We start from the raw sequence: 20568 nt of genomic DNA on the forward strand, positions 1-20568 counted from the left end.
ACTGAACATTACTGCAACATGCTTTGGCAATATCCAAACTCAGGCAACAGCCTCTGCTCTGAAGGTAAGAAAGATTGCTGCAAGAAAGGTGAAACTAAAAATAAACACCCGAGTTGGAGCAGAAAAATAATGCACAGGGTTTTGCTTTTATTACCTCTGGTCTTCAATTCATCTTCTTCCACTTCTATATCTAAGTCATCAAATACAGCTGCTAATGGAATCTTCAGTGTGGGATTACTGGGTATTTTAAAATCCTTCAAAGGAGGAAAAGAACATTTACTTTAATTCATCACTTTTCCACTTAATTAAGCTTATGTGTAATTTTACCAACAAATCTAGAACTGGAAAATGATGTGAATGTATTTTGAAATCCCACTGCACAGGAAGTGAGAACACCAGGATTTCACAGGTACCCTGAGAAGGTTTACTAAGAACTCCCCCATGTTTCTGTTATCAGATCACTGCATGATTTTTATAACAACAGCTGAAGAACCAAAACAAAGCCGGGGATGGTATTTCTTCCCCCTGGATAACAAAGCAGTCAGCATGGAAGAGCTAAGGCAGGAGTTATCACCTAAGCTCATGTAGGTGTTTTTGATGTGCCACCAGATGGCTCACTACAGTTAATGAAGACAAATTAAACTCTTGAAAGAAAAATGTACAAATAGAGAAACAAACTAGTACACAGGCAGCCATTTATTGAATTACAGGCTCTTTTTGTGAGCACATAAATAAAAACCCTGAACAAAATGCTTCATAGACTTTGTAAGTTCCACTGATTTTTCTGCATATTATATCTGTTTCCTTGGAAAACTAAAGAAGGTTAAATATAATAAAACAGAAATTCAGAAGTCTGAACTCAGCTTTATATCAAGTGACAAGAATTTTTAGACAACAGAATTTTTTAAATTCCAGTTGTGATATTCCAATTGAACTGCTGGCAGTTTACGAGAAAATGATCAGATCACATTCATATTAAACTTTGAAGTAAATATATTTCTCTATTATACAGAATGAAAAACTGCCCATCTTTCTGTTCAACCTGTGCATGATGATCTCTCTTCTACTGCTCTATGTCTCAGGCTGAACACATTTAGAAATACTTTACTTCTACTTGTGACTTTTAACCTAGTTACCTGTTATGTTTATGTAACTACATTACACACGCAATAAAGAAATAACACTTCTCCCAGCTACAAGCATTATTCCAAACAATTGTACTTAAGAAATTGCAGTGTAACTTTTTCCAAGACAACACTTATCTAAGATAAAAAAGATCAGAGTGAACACTATTGATGCCAGTAAAGCCAAAAAAGTTTCATGAAAATATAGAGGAATTAATAAGAAGTTCAGCCACAAGAATGAAGGAAAAGTCAGTCTCTCACTTAAGAGAAAACACAATGTTCACTGCAAAGCTACAGCTGCCTTTGTTTCATTGGGTTAAAAAATACCTGCACACTGTTTTCTTGTGCTTGGTGAGACAATCTTGTACTTGGTAGTGGAGAATGAGATCCTAATTTTCTGTCCAGGAATACTTCCTTACTACAGGCATAACACCAAACACGGAGAGTAGTAAGGTTGACAGTTAGACAGTGCTTTGTCTCCTAAAACAGAACAAAAACCACAACTGGGATTCAGAAACTGGGAATAACTAGATACTGCTACATGCAAGCTAGAATAGATATCTTGAAATTCTAGGTTTTTCAACAATGAAACAAGTATGCGTGTTAGAATATTAAAAAAGATCAATTCCGTTACTAAATTTTAGCACAAACATTCATTTTTATTACAAATCACTCAAACTAGCAATAAGATGCAATCAGAATCTAAGACACTCATATCTGACATGCCTCTGTAATTAAAAAAATAAGAAGCAAGCCTTCCTATTCTTGTTAAAAGTGCTACAACAATTCACAACGAACCAGTTTTCAAAGAATATCTGTAACTGACCACAGTGGGAGCTACCTCCTCTATGATGTTTATTTCTACTGGTTCGCTGCAAGAAATTCAGGCTATTTGCAGCAATCTGAAGACTAAGATAAAATTTAGTTCAGTTACAGTAACAAGTCATCATATTAAAGGAAAAATTCTAGACTCAAATAGTTACTTTGTTGACAGCTTCACACTCTGAAGCAATGTAAACTTGACAGATGATGCACATTTTTCTTTTCAAATCTTAATAGTTTTTAACCTCCTTAATATAAGATTGGGCACACAATTGCTATTTTCCTCCAAATACTTTCACTAAGTCTTCCTGTGTTTCTTCCTCATGTCAGTATCAGCCCAGTTTATATACAATAAGGGGTTTGCTAGAAATTAGGAAAATACTACTACTGCTGCAGGATGCCCAAGTTTCTCCTCCCTTCATTTAACAAAATCTTGTACAAGAACAATGTTTTTAATGTAAAGTGGGCTAAAACCTCATTAGATAGAATTCCCCCCTACTAAAACCATCAGATTTACATAAATAAGTCAAACAATTTTAAACACAAGAATATGCTTAATTCTGCAGCTTCAGATCCATACGTAATTAAAGACTTCAGAGCAATGGCCTAATGATGTCCTTGGAATGGGCACAATGAACATGATTATCTGCAGTACAGGGAGCCTTGCTGGTGTAAACTGGAGTAAGCAGAAGTTGATTCATGCCAACCTCACTTCTCTGATTTTAATAAGTTCATTGATGTATTTATTGAAGAAGAATCCAGAAAAGTGCTTACTATCCTCAAATTAAAATTAACTAATAAGAAAATCAAGACAAAGATGTCACTGACAGAGAATGAATAGCTTGCCTGCTTTCTTCTACCTGGCAAGTACATAACATTGCTAAGGAAACATGCAAAGCAGGAAACTTCAAACTACAGTAAGAAGCCAAAAGGTATAAAACTGTAGGGAAGAAACTCAGGGACCATCTGGCCCCCAGCTACTCTAGAAACACCTAATTTCTGAGTCTATTGTAAAGGCTTTAGAACTGTGATTCAGCTTTAACAGCTGATAAAAAAATCCAGTGAAATTATTTATATAGATTTATATTAATGCACTATCGATTTGTATAAATACTCTCTCTTCTCAAGGTCCTGCTTCAAAACAAAAACATAAAAATCAGGAGTGGTGGTAAAATGCAGTCATAACACCACATACTTCTTGTAAAACCCCTGTATAAACTACTCTTTCATTTTAATATTCACCAGGGTTTTTCAGCAATTTTAGGGATCAAAAATTGTTCTGCGTGGAACTTTAGATGCATTTACTTACAAACTGTAAACTGATAGCAAGAATTTCATTAGTGTCAAAATCAGCAACTCAGCAATGACATGCTTATAATACTGCCATCTCTCTGTGCCCAGAATCCCTTATTTTGGTAAGTTCCCCTTGCACATGTGTGTGCTCAGAACACACAGCGAGTTTAAGACCCAACTCTATGCAGAGAAGCTGCCCAGCCCTGGCAGAACTTGGCATGCTGGGGAACAGAGTGCACACACTCCACTGCTCCCACCAAGCTGGATCCAAGATCAGGACACAGCAGGAAAGCATATGCTCAGCTCAGCCTACAGTTTCTTCATCTGAAACAAGGAGCATATTGCCGAAACAAAACACCTCTCTCTGGTAATTCATACTCCCCATCTTGCACCTCTTCAGCTGCCCATTAATGCAGTCTTCCTCCTCCTACCCATCAGGCAGCCACAGTCCCAGAAATTTAGACTGAAGTCAGGAAGTACTACACATAAGCTGAGGTACTCAATAAGTCTTTCATCTGTGCATCTTGAAAATCATCAGTATTAATTGTTCTTTTTTTCATTTGCACCATCTTCTTTAGAAGAATTGCATAATTATGCAGCTGCACAAAACCTGTAAACCCACATACTCCTAAATTAGCAAGATCTGCTTCTCTAACACGAAAAACAATCACAGCTAATCAAACCTCCACACAGTTAGCCAACATAGGTTATTGACTTCATTGACATAAAAGTTCTTTAACTCCATTGCTCAAGGAACTGTGTTACCAGCAAATACACATACCTGGGAATGAGTGGTACTGTGATCAACATGGGATTCACCACAGCCAACATACGTACACCTGTTCTGTTGGGCAAGATACACAGAAATATACAGAGTTAAAAAGTAGTCTCAAACAGGTTTACAGAATAGGAATATACTGCTAGTCCTTTTAAAATCCACCCAAATTTCAAACTTGTAGGACTCAAGTCCTACACAAACCAAGAGACATGCACAGAAAACAACGGTATAAATATCACCCAAAACAAAAAAGAATGCTGCAAGATTTAACTCAACTTCTCGCACTGATGGGCAATGTGTAGAATATAATTTTTTTGGCAATTCCTATATATTTATTCATATTACTGACAACATTTATTTTTACAATTCCTTATATGGTAAATATTGTTACAGAAAAGACAAAGTTAATCCAGTGTCTGAGTGATGAAATACTGAATGGCAACAGCCTCAGACTTGTTTAAACAAAAATCCCTGCATGCACCTATCTGCAGTGCCTACTCATCAGAGCATTTCTTCACAACTAATTAGCCTCTTCACCTGTACATAAGTTCCCAGCACTATGTGCCTAAGAACTTGCCATGCTCTAGTTACAACATGCAAAATAATTGCCAATTTTAATCATGATCATTGCAAAATATATTTGGCTGAGTTGAGTGGGGAATCTTGCAGCTGCTGATCTTCAAGCAATTTTTGCTAATTCCTCATTTGCATGAGTCAGGCCAATCACACTGGAGGGTACAGCAGGTTATCTGTGCAACTCTAAGCATGTTAATTTATACAATCAAATAGTAGCTGAACATGGCCAATTTTCTATATTAAATGATCACAGATATTTGATAAGTTACAGATCATTTACATGCTGGGATCTCACCAGGTTTTTCTACTGGAAAAGGTGAAGACAAGATGCCAATTCATCCAAGAGGAGAAACATCACAGCATGACATTAAGTGTCCTACTGCAATTACAAGACTCTCCTATGGAAATGTCGGTATAAAATTTAGTTTTTCAGTAAAAGACATTAAACATTGTTTCTTTCCCCCTTCATCTCTGTTATTGATAGAAGGAGCAAAATAATCTGATCTCTCAGTTGTTACCACCGTCCACCTAAAAGGACACAAATGAAGGGGATTTTAAAAAATGCTCATACATACACCTCAAAGGGGGCATTAGCCTAGAGATCCTTCTGACAGTACTTAAAGAAAAATTGCCATTAAATCAAGTCAAGCCTATAGGGCAAAATTTCAACCTCTGTAAACAGCTGTAAAAAGTCCAAAGAACTCACAAGACATTTTAAAAATTAAGTTAACTATATGCTTTCCAGTTGGGATCAGAGATCGGTCAGCAACATATTTGTATTTTCTTTAAATACAGTGAAAGTTACAGTTTTTTGCAGAAGCAAGAAGAGTCAAGCAAAAGCATATTTATGGCAGAGCTATACTCAGGGTAAAGACTCTATGAAATTCATACAAGGTAAGGAGGATGTTCATACAAGCTTCTGCAGGTTTCAAAACAAGGAGTTTTTTCTGTTTTGCTTAAGAATAAAAGTCTGAGTACACATTATTCTGTAAAATGTCTGCATTTACTACTAGATGTTATGACTACAAATGCTAAGAAAGGCTTATAAAAAGTAATTTAATTGATTCAGGAATAATATATTATTTTTTAGATCTAATACCCCAGGAAAAAGATTAAAAAAACCTTCAAAACTTAAGAGCTAAAAAGTATCATAACTCGAGTAAAAACACTAATATGCTATCTTCCTTCTTATAAAAAACCCCTCATTTTAACCATATTATTCTTAAATTACAAAAAGTATGTACCTGATAGAAGGTAAATAATTAAAAAAATAAAGAACCATGGAAGAAATTTTGCTTTTAAATGATAAGTTAAACAAACTAACTTCAAGAACTTCATTACAGATGTTTCTTAGAAAAAATACTGCCAACTTTATCTTTACTAGAAAATTACTCTACTGTGGAACAACAGAACAACTTACCTCTAAGCATGCCCAAAGGTTGGGTCCTCTGACTTTACAGTCCTGACAAGTGCCCTATTAAAGTTCAACACAAAAGCAAGTTTTATTTCACTTACTCTCACCAGTAAACCACAACTTCCAGACAAAAAGAAAAAAAAATACTGTAAAGCTTAGTGTCAGATTAATACCTTTAAGGCTTTAAAGTTAACTTTAAAAAAGGGATATGTTGATAACCAATCTAGTTTTTGCTTCCCATAATCTCAAGATCACATTTTTCGACTAAAATCTCAGATTTATCTTTGAGTTTTCATCTTAAACCAAAAATTTCTTTTCTAAGTAAGGCATAAATATGTACCATATCACATAATTATAATAATCCTCATAATTGGTCTTTCCTATAAATTTCACATAAAATGACAGTGATAGAACTTTTAATAAATTTATATTCCTTCTTGCAGACATCACCCACAAAGTTTTACACAAACAAGATGCAACAGTAAGAAAATGCTGTACTCCTCAGCAGCAAATTAACTGTTATAGAAATTAAGCACCATGGACAGAAAAGTTTTCACTTTTCATCACCTCCCAGCTACTTAAATGAGCTACAAGATCCTTCTTTGTTCCATTTATTAATACTAGTTTGAAACCAAGATTTCAGGGAGGGGAGGCTTCTCAAACTGTGGCTTCTCCATCAAAAAGAGAACTGTTACCCAAGTAAACTCAAGCATAAATTTCTTTGTTACACTTTCTACTTGAAATCAGTTGTGCTATACTACATTGACAGTCCAAATAACTAAATGCTGCAATGGCAATGAAAATGAAGTTCAGCTTGGTGCCCTGCTAATTCTTCTAACTGATGATTCCAATAAAGCATCACTTGTGGCAAAGGCGCTGTTTAACTGCTGAAAAACAGATTTTCAGATTCATCGAGCCCACAATTCTTCTCACACTTTATTTAAACCCTACTATTCCAGCAGAGGAGCTTTTACCCCTGCTTGACACTTAAATGCACCTTATAACTAATAATACACTAAAATGTGGACCTAAAAAACCTGACCAGTTAACAGTGATAGGAAGAAAGTGAATTGCTCCAACTCACATGAGATTTCTGTATCAATTCCTCCTTTGTTATCTCACCAACTGATTCCAAGTGTGGGCAATTGCTGCTGGGTGACGACATGGCTGAAGCTGTATTTTCTGTGATGCTGGAGCTGTAATTTTCAACACCAGGGAATGATCTGTCAACAGAAGTAAGAATGAGTAAAACCCAATTCCTTAGAATAGACAGCAATGCTAGATATCTAATATGCAACAGACACACAGTCTAAAGAGGCACATTGTTTTAAAAGTTAAGTTGGTATAAACAACTTTTATATTAAGAGACTCCAATAGCCCAAAACTATTGCTGACTTCTAAAATGAAATCCAATGACTTCCAGGTCATAAACTAAAAGAATTCTGAATGGAGCAGAGGTGATTTGGGTCAATTATTTAACTTTCTGGACTCTGCCATGGCACCTAAATGATATAAACATCAGTTTTCAAGCTGACCTAGAACTGACAGTGGCTTTGCCTGTATGTTCTGGAAAAGGATCTTTGCAACACTGCTGAAGCTGCGAAGGCTGAACTGCAGGAACACAAGACTCGTTTATCACAGGACAGAAACTTTATCTTGGTCTTATTTATTTACAAAGACACATTCTAGATTTAGACATATTATATATCAAAAGGAGACAAACTTGCGACTCACACATAGCACTAAACACTCAGCAACACTTTTATTTTGTTCTCTTTGCCCATCCAAGGTCTCTGGTGTAGACATAGAAGCTTATCAGAAAAAAAGAATGCTACACACAATCACTTTGTCATTATTATTTCAATAGTTGCATAGAAAACAACAGAAGGAAAATAAAAATAGTATAACTCTGTAATGTTCTTTTTATATAACTACTCCAACTGACTCATTCAAAGAGGGACTACCCAATAACTTTGTTTCAGTTTTGTCACTTAAGCAATTACTACTGATGACTCAATCTCTCTAAAGGCCAAAAAAATTAACTTGTTCTGCTCAATTATTCTGTCCAATATCTGTCCAATGTAGGGCTTCTTTATCAAGACTTGCAACTAAATTTCAACTCAGTGATGAGTTGAAACAGATCAACTCCTTGATCTGTTCGCAGCCTTTGGCACTGCTATTAACCCCTCTTTCCACTTTGCTTGTGTGCTTTGGCAGCTTTAGGTTTGCTCCTTCCATCTAAAGGACCAATCAGCCATTTCAATATTAAGCACTCTACACCTTTTACAGAGTGGGGAAAACAAACCTTGCCTAATGGGCATGTCAGACACACTCCCAGGTAACTTACAGCTTATCGTGTCTGACTTTTTCCTTCTGTTGCCTTGCAATAAGATCCCTTTGAATCAAGAGCCATTTCAGCTCCCTTTGGTCATTTTTCTATATATGTGTGTGTATGTCTATAAATAGCCTGTTTTATTGCTATAAACATTGTTACACGGGTAATGTTATTGAAGTATTACATATTATTTGTAATGGAATAATGTGTGATACTTCATGCCCTATTACATGCATGTATGTATATACATGCATATATACACTTAAATACATTTTTATATATAAACATTTCCTTATATATAATATATATATATGTATATATAGACTCCTAAGTATGAGTATATATGTTTCAGTCTTTTTTAATATCATGTTAACAGTTGTTCAGTAAGATATTACAGAACTTATCTCACAAGACTGAAAATACTATAGTAAATTAATAATTCAGGAATTTTTTCTAGATGAGATCTAAATTCTCTTCCAGGACCAGTAGCATGACATTTAAAACGCATTATTCTAAAACATAAGCTCCAGCTGGAGAAGTACTTCCTCAGTTCAGTGAGTGACTATAATCTATATGCACTGTTACTGAAAGACACTTCAAATAAGGCAACAGTTTTTCCAGCCAAACCTCCTCAACTTCCATATTAGCAATTCCTCTTTGAACTGTAAGGTTCCCTTCCAGAACAGAAATGCAACATGAATGCATGTTACATCTTCCACAGTTTGCAAGGTTTGTTAAAATGTTTAAAAAGGACAAGTGAGTTTCAAATAAAGCCCTGAGCACATTAAATGCAGTGAGACGATTTAATACAAATGCTTTAAAAAGACTGATATAATGGATTAGTAAAGCTTTAAGCTTAATTTTTTTTTATGGCAGAAGCTTTCTGAATGCATTATTACAAGTAACACAAGCAATGTATGAAGACTTCACCTCATGCTGTCAGATTTGTATTTAATTTTTCATACATGAAACTGCACAAATCCAAACCTGCAGTCCTGAACAAACCCAAACCCAGGCGTTCTGCTCATGCCAGTTTCTGTTACTTGGTGCAATCTGCATCTCTCTTTTTCTAACAATCATCAGAAAGGCCAAAGCTGTTCAAACTCATGTCTCTGTGGATGCGGTCCCTATATGGAGAGCATCTCTTGTGGAAGTGTAGCTCATGTTAGAAATTCTTCACATGTCATTATACGAACAAAGCTGAGTGGTCTTTCTTTCGCCTTTTGTTAACAATTTATTTTACACACCTCCTTCCATCTTGCAGCACTGTGATAACTCACTCTACTGCCATAACCTTGGTAGCTTAATACACATAGCTGCAGAAACACATTTTGTAGAATTTTATGTTAAAGTCTAAAACCGTAAAATTAATTCCAAACCATGACTCATCCTTCACCTCACTAAGTCCTAGCCAGCCCAGAGTAGCCCCTCCCTTGCTCAGTGACCTTCCACCATTTCACCACTTCCTACTCTATGTGAAGAGATTGCTTTTCTTCCCCTGCAGCTCATTATCACATCTGCTTTTACACCAGCTTCTGCATTGCGCTGGCGTCATCCAAAAATTGTTTTTCTGCATTTTCAATACTTGGAAAAAACCCCAAATTAATCCAACAGGATTTGTAGTTTCTCTTGCATTCCATGTTATACTCCTGTTCCAAAGATGGAGCATATCTCCATTCCATGATCCCAGTGAGATCACACAATCACAGAATGGTTTGGGCTGGAAGAAACCGTAGAGATCATCACAGCCATGGGCAGGGATGCCACTCACTAGATCAGGCTGCCCAGGGCCCCATCCAGGCTGGCCTCAGACACTTCCAGGGATGAGGCATCCACAATTTCTCTGAACAACCTGTTCCAGTGCCTCACCACCCTCACAGTAAAGAATTTCTTCCTAATATCTAACCTAAACCTGTCCTCTGAGTTCAAAGCCATTCCCCTTGTCCTACCACTACAGGCCTTTGTGAAAAGTCCTGCTCCAAGTCTCTTGTGTAAGGTTTCCCTCTCTTCTCCTGGCTGAACAGCCCCAGCTCTCTCAGCCTGTTTCCACACCAACTGCTTGTGATCACACTCATGCAATAAGGTTTTCATCAAATGCTTCCCACACATCTGGGGAGGGAATTTCTCTCCCAGTCTATTGCCAGCTCTCTCCATTGCTTCCCCTCAGAGGTTTCAGTTCATCTATCTCAATTAATGATCCAAAGTAGGACTTCATGGACAGAATTTTGCTTTGAGCATGCACAGACTCATACTTCAAAGAAAAAATTCTCTTCAAGTCCAGTCTTTAGGAGGGTTTTTTTGTGTTCCTGACTAGTCTTTTCATTCCCCAAGAAAAACAAAATTGAGCCATCACAGAAATGCGGACCATAACTCCAAGCATCGTGACCAGCAACCTGCTTATTATTCAATAGAATAATAGGAATAAATAGAATAATTCCACAGCATCACGACTTTTGTGGTGCCTACCATGGAAAGCCTATCACACCCACAGAAAACTCCCATTAAACACTACTGAATTCAGCTGATGTCGAAAATTATCTTGGTGTCATGTAAGGAACCCAATATATCCTAAAGAAACAAAACAGATCTTAAATGATTTCAAAAATTTTTGGATTAATGATTTCATCTGCCTAGTTACAGTAGTTAACACTTCAACAGATATTGAAAAAAACAATTGTATGTTTTATGTATTCCACTGATATTCTAAATATGGAGCCGTTTTAACAGATCATTTTACAGAGTTCAGTAAGGGAATGCTGATGGAAGATTTTAAGAATAAAAGGATTACATGAAGCAGCAATTGTGTCTTCATTACAGGCTTTTATTATTTTGTCAGTACAGCTCTGAATAACAGCATCTCAAACCAGTAATCTGTAAGTTCAGGCTTCTTTGTTGCACTCACAGCTCTTTCACCAGCGATGCACTGGAACAATTTCATTTAACATTTATTTGTATTTTATAGCAACAAAGCAAGAGTGACACAGGGTGCAGCTTTTTACCTGAACACTTAATTACTTAGAATACTAAGGAGGTCTGGAAGTTTAGTAATTACTTACCATATTAATATTATTCACACTTAGAAAAAACCCACCAGCATTCACTCACAGCTATAAAAGCCCACTGAAGTGATAGCCTTAGGCATACACAAATTGTTCAGATAAATTTTTTAATCACCTTTCTAAAAATCTGTGTTTGTTTTAATTAAACTTTTAATTACACTAATTATAATTTCATCGAATTTAAAATTAGTCTTTTTAGTGTGTCAAATTAAGGTTCTTCTTTCCTATTTCATGACCTAGGTTCCTTTATATTCCATCAATCAATAGGTAGTTTGGAATTTTATCTCCCATCCCTCCATATTTTTATCTTTTTTTAATCTATCAACAATAATCAAGTGCATCCCATTTCTTGAAAAACTGACACCACCAATCCCAGCTCTGGTAGAGAACTTACTTTATATCTATTTAGCATAAAACCCGGTATTTTCCCACTAAATGACAAAAGTGTGCTCAGTAACCTGGTCAAAGGTACCTGGTCTTTCTCCTCAGGCACCAAGAGCTACCCACTCAAGCAAGACACAAATTGATAAGTCACTTCCATTACATTCTTTTTCTGCCCTTAAGTACTGCTCCCACAGAGAAAAGACGTTTTGAAATACTCTGGAGTCGAGGGTATATCTTCTTACAAGGTTAGACAGTTTTCATTTTATATTGGGTTTCAGGGGCATGCAGGCCACTCTTTCGTTTCTTTCTTCCACCACGCTAAATCCTAACTATGAAACCCATTAGCTAACCTCTATATTTCTAAGAGGATTTTCCTAACCGGGGCTTTGCCTAAGCGCAGGAGAAGCCTACAGTGGTTTTCCACTAGGTGATACCCCGGCCTCTTCCCCCAGGCTGTTTCACCCCTCACAGCCGACGATCCATCCGCAGGGGTAACTCGGGGAGCGAGCAGGGCCATTGATCGGTAAATTACTGGGTTTGGGGACTGCGCGGCATCCGCGGTACCGCTGCCGCACAGCTGCAACTCCAGCAGGGACCTGCGAGCTCTGTGGCCGCCTCCAGCCGGCGGGAGGGCGGTCCCGCCCCACACGGCCCCGCTGCCCCGGACCGGGCACCGCCGACCTCCGGCCCCCGCCCAGCCCTGCGGGACCGCGGCACCCCGGCCGCTGGGAAGGCTCCCGGGCCGGCCGCTACCGCCGCACCAACGCGCCTTGGGCTGTGGGACCAGCCAGACACACGGCCCGCCGCGCTCCCAGCCCCCGCCAGACCGAACCCTCCGCCGCTGCCCAAGCGGGCCCTTCCTCTCTTACCGGAGCAGCCGGGAGGATGCGCCGCGCACGGATGCCGGAGCTCAGCCGGGCCGCGACCAGCCCCGCGTCTCGCCCTTGCCTGCGGGGACAGCGGCGCTGCAGCGGGGCTGCCGTGGCGGAGCTGGGCGCGCCCGGGCCGCGGCTCCGCCGGTGCCGCCCCGCAGACGCGCGGCCGGGCGGGCACGGCTGCCGCGACGCCGCCGCGGGACGCGCCCCGCTCAAAGATGGCGGCGCCGAGCGCCTCAGCCGCTCACGTGAGCGCTGCCCCGCACAAAGATGGCGGCGCCAGGCGCGCACCCCACCCCTCCCCGGCCGCGGCGGAGCTGCCCGGAGCAAAGATGGCGGGCGCGGAGTCCTGACGCCGCAGGGCTCCCTCACGTGGTAGCGGCTCCTCCCGGCCGATAGCGGCCGCTTCTCCCTCTGCCGGAAGCGGATCCCGCCGGTCTCCGGGCAGCGCCGGGGCCGGAGAGGAGGGAGCTGCCCGCGCCCCGGTGCTCGGCGGGCAGGTAGGTAACAACTGAGGGCGGCGGCTGTAGCGACCCGGCCCGGGCCCGGGGAGAGGCGCGCCCGCTTTGACCCGGGCGGCTGCGGGCAGGTGGCTGAGGAGCGCGCGGGGCACCCGGTTCTGCCCGCTGCCTGCTCGGGATGCCGGGGCTAACCGGGCTGGAAGGGGCTCGGCCGGGCTCGGCGGAGGTGGCTTCTGCCCCGCGGCCTCCATCGCCTCCCGCCGTGCCACGGTTGCGGTCCCGGAGTCGCGGTTCGGAGGCTTTGCCTTGTGTTCAGCCTCAGGGAGTGAGAGAGGTGTGCCTGCGCCGGGGAGATTACGTCAGGCTGTAGTGGTTGTGTCTCGTGGTGTGTCTGCAAAATAAACGAAGCGCTGAATCAGATACACTTGTTCTAGCTGCTCACAAATCTTTTAATTCTTTCAGGTGGCAAATATGTTCTTCCAGCAGTCGTGGTTTCAGAGGCAGGGTTGCTGCCGTGCGTGACTGGGAGGCTGTAGTACGGGAGCGGCCGGCTAATCAAAGCAGACCGAGCCCTCCTTAGTCCTGGCTGTTGTACAGCTGCACATCTGCACACAGCAGCTGGACAAACGGGGCCTAAGCTGAACCAGCTAATTTGCTGTCTCCACATTTAGTCTTGCCTCTGCTCAAAAACATCAATCAAACAAGTCATGTACCTGTGATTGAAGAGATTCGAGCTTGTACAAGAAAAATGTCCTGGGCTTCTGTTGCATAGTTATGCATCCTTCTTTTAGGAAGGATGCATCCTTCCATAGTTATGCATCCTTTACATCTTCATAGCATGTATCCTTCTTTTGCCAGAATATTCCAGTGACCATCTGTGATTGTTTTCAAGATAGTTTCACTTAATGAGGTATGGGAGAGAAGGAGCCATGTCAGAAGAAGCTGTTACTGAGACACGATTTTCTCTGAAGACAGTAGCTTTACGGGTGTTTCATCTTCCCCTTTCCTGGTATTATTCTCTTAACCAGGTAATAAATACATTATCTAAATTTTGTTACTTTTGTTATACATTTAGAAGTTTACTGCAGTTTTGTATGTGCTCTTGTGACTGTGAGTTAAATTTGTACAGAATATATAGGGATTTAGTTTGTTTATAACACTGCACTAAAAAAGTGTGTCTTTTTGTCTTTTTCTGCTAATAAGCGCTTTACCTGCAGTGTCTGTATATCTCCATTTTGTAACAGTGCAGTGATTCTCAAGATATCAGAATTCTCAAAACTACCTTTTTTTTTCTTGTAGATTTTTTTTTTGGTATTTACAAACTAAACATAACTGTCATTAAACTTTGAATAATAGTATTGAGTTCCGCTTTTCAAACTAGGTCTTTAATATGACTGTATTGAATCACACTCTTATAAGCAAAAGCTATGTCATATTTCACAGTTCCCTGTAAGTACTTTTCTTTTACTGCATATAAAACCAGGGTAAGGTACTCTAAGTCTTAGCTACATATGCTCATTTCCACACTTTTTCTATATATTAAGTACTTCAGAACTCTCACTGCAAGATCACTGTTTTCTTTTTCGTGTGGCAGCATTCTCATGTCCTTTTAAAATACCACGTGACTCCCTTGTGTGCAACTATTGACATTTCTCTTTTTAGAGGTTTTCATTTCAGTGTTAATCAATTTATGATCATGTTTGTAGGCACACACAAATTTAGAAAAATCCTTTTGCACTTCTTTGAAACTGCAATGTTTTAACATTTAATTTTGTGATCTTTGAGGTTTTAATCTCAGGTGTTTGGTTGTTGACTCTTTTCTGTGAAATACAGTAGTCTTTTGTAAATTTTGTAAGTTTTGTGTTGGTGCTGATTTCCAGGCATTTCCTTTTCCTCATGTGGTAGTTGTAGAACTCAGTCAAGGCATAGTACCAGGAAGGGCAGGGTTCTCCAGAAGTCAAAGGTGCTTGACTTGACTGTAAACTCAGTGCAGAGAGAAACTTTCAATGTTTCTTCAGATTGCACAGTGGTGATAGTCTTCAGCAACTGCACAGCAGCCAGGAGTGCCAGAGTGCTTGGTGTGCTCTCTCTGGTATGAGGAATCGTGTTACACAAACACCATATGAGGCCTGAGGACTGTGGGTCTGGTTTTCTTCCAGCATTTTGTTCTTCAAGCAGCATAAGTTTCCAGAAGATTTTGTGAATGTGACCTGTGGTTTCCAGTTAAATGGCACTTTTCTTCTTTGTGTATCTTGTTACTTTGCGTGTAACAAATTTTTGTTAATGGCTTAATGGCTTTTGATACAAGTTGCTTGTGTATGTGGTTCGTATTTACTAATTTAAATACCTATAAACTTATGACTGATTTAGATCCAAAATAAAATGTAATTTTTTTTTTCAAAACTTCAGTTAGAGAAATGTGTTTAAATACATGTTCTTCTCAAATTGAAACACCACACAAATGTTGGCATTAGGATCTTCCTCTCTTCCACAGTGCAAGAAGTAGTGTCGTTGGGAAATGCGAGTTCCTTCTCAATATTTTTTGCTATTAGAGATTTACTTGAAGCCCTGCATTGTCTTGGCATAAAGAAGAAATTTAAAAAAACCCAAATCTTTGTTTGAAAGTTATTTGCTTAGATCCCCATAGTCTGTGGATTTGCAGTATACCTTATAGTTCTTGGTACTGTCTCTCAGTATAGATATTTGCAATTAAATCACACTTCTATTTTCAGATAAAGCTTTCCCCGGGGTTAAAGAAACTTTTCACTGTAACAGCAGTGAGTGCAATATCTGTGATTTTTCTGGCCAATCACTTTAAAAGAAGACGTGGAAAGAAAAACAAGAAAGTGCCACCATGGGAACCAGCTCATCTTGTATTAGAGTGTACCAAAGCAGCTGCTTCAGAAAAAGGTAAGTCATGGAACCCCCAAGTTGGGGTTTTTTTTGTTGTTGTTTTCTTGGAGAGGAAAGAAAGTTGTGTAAGGGGATAGGTATGCAAAACTGTAGTAGTAAATCAAACTATTTTCCTTTGATCATGGAATAGTTTGAGTTGGAAGGGACCTTTAAAGTTCATCCAGTCCAATCCCTGCATTGAGCAGGGGTATCTTCAGTTAGACCAGGTTGATCATAGTCCCATCCATCCTGGCCTTGAGTGTTTCCAGGGATGGGGCATCCATGACTTCTCTGGGCAATCCGTTCCAGTGCTTTAGCACTCTCATTGTAAAAACTTTCTTCCTTGTTATCTAATGTAAATTAGCCCTCTTTTAGTTTTAAAACCATAACCCCTTGTCCTATTGCAGCAGACCCTGCTGAAAAGTCTGTTCCCATGTTTCTTATAGGCTCCCTTCAAGTACAGAGAGGCTGCAGTAAGGTCTCCCTGGAGCCTTCTCCAGGCTGAACAACCTCAACTTTTAGCCTTTGCTCAGAGGGGAGGTGCTCCATCCCTCTAATCATCTCCATAGGATGGAACATCTGAGTAGGTTCAAATTTTTAGACTTGAAATTTTGAATTTGTCAAATTGGAAACAAAATTGCAAAAAAAATTAGTTAGAAATTAGAAACAAATTTATAACAAATTAGAAACAAAATTATAAAGAAGATGGGCTTTTTGTCAAAGGTGAAGTTTTAATCATGAACCAGGATTAAAACTCTTCTTATCAATAGTGTATTAACAATGAGTTTTGCCAGTCTTGCATGTGTATCTCGATATGGAGAAATTCAGATCTAATGTTTTATGGAATAGGTGAATAATTAAGCTAAAATGCTTAGTTATTGTTACAGACAGTGAATTGTAATGTGTAATTTCTCAAGTAGAACTGTAAATAAAAGAATAATTGTTGTTTGCTTTTAAACTGGTTTTTATTGAAAAGAGTAAATGCAATTCTTGATAGATTTGCACAAGAAGCAATATTGAGTTTGCGAGAGTTTTAAAATAAGTGTGTCTTTTAGGTTCTAGCTGTTCCAGTAGTCGACAAAACTTGACTCTTTCTCTGAGCTCTGCCAAGGAAAAAGGATCTCAGTCCTGTATCTATGCAAATGGAGGACTTTTCAGTAAATACTCTGGTTCAGTTCAAAGCCTGACCTCGGTAAGTAAAAATGTTTTAAGGCTCTTGAATGTCTGTTAGATTGCATTGGATGTGCATCTAAAAGGCTTCATTGAACTGAAGGAAGTTTCCTGAATGAACTGCAGAGGCAGCTAGAGATGCTGAGAAACCACTGTCCTTACCACAGAGTAAAACCAGTTTCTAGGCACATGGCTTGGATGTAATGTACTCTGGCAGGAGTGTGGTTTTAAGGATACTCTCTTTTGTTTTTCAAGGTTCAGAGTGCCACCTCTTGTCACAGTTGTGCTTGTGCCAATTCTAATTCCTGGGATAAAGCAGATGAAGATGACCTCAAGCTTGTCAATATTCCAGTGACTACACCTGAAAATTTGTATTTGATGGGTAAGTTGTAAGAAGAATGTTCAGCATCTGCTTACAATGAATGTAAATTATTTCTTGGCTTTATGGTAAAGTGACACAATATATTACTGTGTTCTTTCTCAGTGTCCTGTTGCAAGTGTCTGAGAACATTTCCATACAATAATGAAATCATACTTGATCTAAAGTTAGTTTTCTCGAATAGTTTTTCTGTCACTATTTGCAGTAGTAACCCTTAGAATCAAGCCCTGACCCATGGGGAAAATGATCACATTTCTTTTCATAAAAAGAAGGTAAACATGTACTGGGTATATACTGATACAGGCTGGGAAGTGATGTTGTTTCAACTTACATCTCTGTGATAATTATGCTTATTTTAGCTACATATTTTTCCATGTCTGTAAAACATGAGTGCAGCTGAAGCTGATCCTGCTCTGCCCTAGGTATGGAGCTGTTTGAAGAAGCACTGAGGCGCTGGGAGCAGGCGCTAACTTTTCGTAACAGGCAAGTTGAAGATGAAGCAATCTGTGGTTCCATTAAGCTGGGAGCAGGAGATGCAATTGCAGAAGAAAGTGTAGAAGTGAGTACATCCCGTCTGTAATCTCCTGATGCTGCCCTGACAATTTGTTCTGTGTTATTACCTGAATCTTTGCAAATTCAATTACCAAACTTGACAATTGATTCAATTTCCAATTTAGTGGCATTGTGTTTAAAGGAGATCTGAGTTAATTTCTTCTAACTTTATTGGTTGGTTATTTGGAGGAGGGCATGAGAAGTGAACTACATTATTTATTTATTGGCAATTGCTGATGCATCAGTGTTTGCTTCTGGATAGTATTATCGAGCTATCAAGCAGACAGCTTCCCTGCACGTAATCCCTTGGGTCCTCTCTTTCTTTTATGATTATGTGAGAGGGTATCTGCTTGCCAAAGATAAATGTCTCAGGGAAAAATGATCGATTTGTGCATATTCACAAACAATGTGCTTAAACTTTATGTGTTTTCCTCCTTTCTTATCAACTAAATGCTAAAAATATTTTGAAATAAACAGATATGTGTTACTTTCATTATTTCTAGTGCAATGAACATCACAGATAATTTTAAATTATTGTTGAATTTAGATTTTATTTTTTATTACTGTAAATAAAATGTGTGTGTGTGTGTGTGTGTGTTCTGAAAAGTGTATCTGTTGTGGATGTTGAAGTTTTCATCTGACAGTGTCCCTGTGTGGTTTGTAGGAAATTAATGTGGCACGGTTTGTTCTGTGAAGGCTTAATATCCTTGGATTTTACAAAGGAATCTTACAGGCTGAAAGCAAATAGAAAAGCTGCTAATGTCTGTCTTCTTGCAGGATATCATTAGTGCTGAATTCATTCATAAGCTTGAATCTCTTCTTCAAAGAGCTTATCGTCTTCAGGAAGAGTTTGAAGCCACCCTTGGCGTCTCTGATCCTGGTGCTCTAGCTAATGATATTGGTGAGTACTGCTACTTTACATCTTTTTTGCTTGTAATTATGGCTCTTGGGGGGAGGACTGAAATATCCACTGAGCAAAATTATATTTATCAGTAAATCAACAACAACAAAAAAATCACATTCTTTATATTATTATGTTGTGTTTGATGAAGTGGTTCTATTTTAGGTAACAATGGATTGAAAGGAAATTGTTTTCTTTGTAACTTCTCAGTATTTAAACATTTATACAGCAATAATATATGACCCTTTTTATAGCATGGGTGTTCAGAGGTTTTATGCATCTTCTGAACTATGAAACTTGATATGCTTTTGTCATAATTTTTGTACCAAAATGGAAAATTAAACTAGAAAGGCTTAATCGGAAGCAGATGTCCATTAGCGAAGGTCTTATCTCTAGTGAGTGAAATATATCAGTTCTGAGTGACTAAGCTGTTAACAACAGTGAATATAATGAGTAGTTGCTGCCTGACATGCTGATTAACTACAGATACTTTGATTATTTTTACTGAAAGAAGTGGATATTAAAGATGGATGCCGTTGTACCCTTTCATAATTCAAGATGACGCATCTGTTCTCAAATCAGTGTAGAGTTTAAAGGCAGAGCACATCCTGGGATCAGTCTGGCAGGAGCCGTGTTGCCTGGCACGAGGTGGCAGTGCTGTTCTGTCCTCTCTTGGCCCTCCTCCTCCTGCATCGACCAAACACAGACTTGACAAGGGGGGAATTAGATTTAGGTCAGAGCTGGCTTTCTGACTCATCTGCATACACCTGTAAATGTAACCCTTCAAGCAAAAGAGCATTTGAACATTTCATTTTGGTATCTGAAACCATCAGCCAAGTTGCATTGTGTATCCATTATAATTAGAAGTTTATTTGTGATTTCTGTCTTCAGGCCAAATTAATAAAATGGTACTCAAAGGACGTCATGTGAATGCTCAATGTGTTTAGTTATTGCTTTGTTTGATTACCCAGGGAGTATTTACAATTAATATTTCATTTTTCAGATGTGATAACTAAATTCTTGTTTACCAAGAATGTTCTGAGAATTTGATTCCTTTCAAATGTTCTTTATAGAAATAATTTGTGATCTCTTGAGTTACTTTATTATTTAAATTTTATTTGTGCTGGCCCGGATGAATGAGGAAAAAAATAATGAATTGGTTTAGTGATTACTGTTTTCTGTGTTCAAGATTTGGGGCTTTTCATCATTATCTTTCTTGAATTTTTGACTTGAACAGCGAGTATATTAAAGGATGCTTCACTTTTTCAGAATGTTTTAATAAAAAATCAGAAGGACAATCTCCTGTGAAGCGCTTGTGATGCCTTGAAGGGTTCAAGAGTCACAAGAATAAGCAAGTCCAAGAAAACTATGAAATCCTAGTGGTTAAAAGAAATAAAGATAGTACAGCCTTCTTTGCACTACTAAAAACAAGAATAATACTCTACTGCAAAATACAAATTACAGTTCTGAACAGAAACAGAAATGGAGGGTCCTATGCTATGTAGGAATGACTATAATTTGTGGCAAAAGAGGTAGCTGAGATGTTTTTCTGG

The 20568-nt window shown here is 38.9% G+C and overlaps 2 protein-coding genes across 5 annotated transcripts in view; one reads left to right on the forward strand and one right to left on the reverse strand.

Annotated features, from left to right (window-relative positions):
• Positions 1-12866, reverse strand: part of USP33 (ubiquitin specific peptidase 33) — a 37589-nt gene extending 24723 nt beyond the window's left edge. For 3 of the 4 annotated variants that reach the window (XM_038145015.1, XM_038145014.1, XM_038145011.1), the window contains exons 1-6: positions 12655-12865; positions 7092-7230; positions 6014-6067; positions 4021-4083; positions 1452-1604; positions 155-254 (exon numbers count right to left, since the gene is read on the reverse strand). In XM_038145015.1, coding sequence (XP_038000943.1) covers positions 155-254; positions 1452-1604; positions 4021-4083; positions 6014-6067; positions 7092-7172 — 451 coding nt within the window. In that variant the 5' untranslated portion in view covers positions 7173-7230; positions 12655-12865. Of the gene's footprint in view, positions 1-154; positions 255-1451; positions 1605-4020; positions 4084-6013; positions 6068-7091; positions 7231-12654 lie in introns of all 4 variants that reach the window. The other variant, XM_038145013.1, reaches the window with a different exon arrangement.
• Positions 12867-13023: 157 nt separating this feature from the next.
• MIGA1 (mitoguardin 1) overlaps positions 13024-20568 on the forward strand; it is a 34955-nt gene continuing 27410 nt past the window's right edge. Inside the window, exons 1-7 of the mRNA XM_038145046.1 lie at positions 13024-13160; positions 13980-14149; positions 15854-16031; positions 17069-17205; positions 17439-17565; positions 17985-18121; positions 18892-19015. Of these exons, the coding sequence (XP_038000974.1) occupies positions 14027-14149; positions 15854-16031; positions 17069-17205; positions 17439-17565; positions 17985-18121; positions 18892-19015 (826 nt within the window). The 5' untranslated portion in view covers positions 13024-13160; positions 13980-14026. The remainder of the gene's footprint in view (positions 13161-13979; positions 14150-15853; positions 16032-17068; positions 17206-17438; positions 17566-17984; positions 18122-18891; positions 19016-20568) is intronic.

Source organism: Motacilla alba, chromosome 8, assembly GCF_015832195.1.
Source record: "Motacilla alba alba isolate MOTALB_02 chromosome 8, Motacilla_alba_V1.0_pri, whole genome shotgun sequence".
NCBI lineage: Eukaryota > Metazoa > Chordata > Aves > Passeriformes > Motacillidae > Motacilla > Motacilla alba.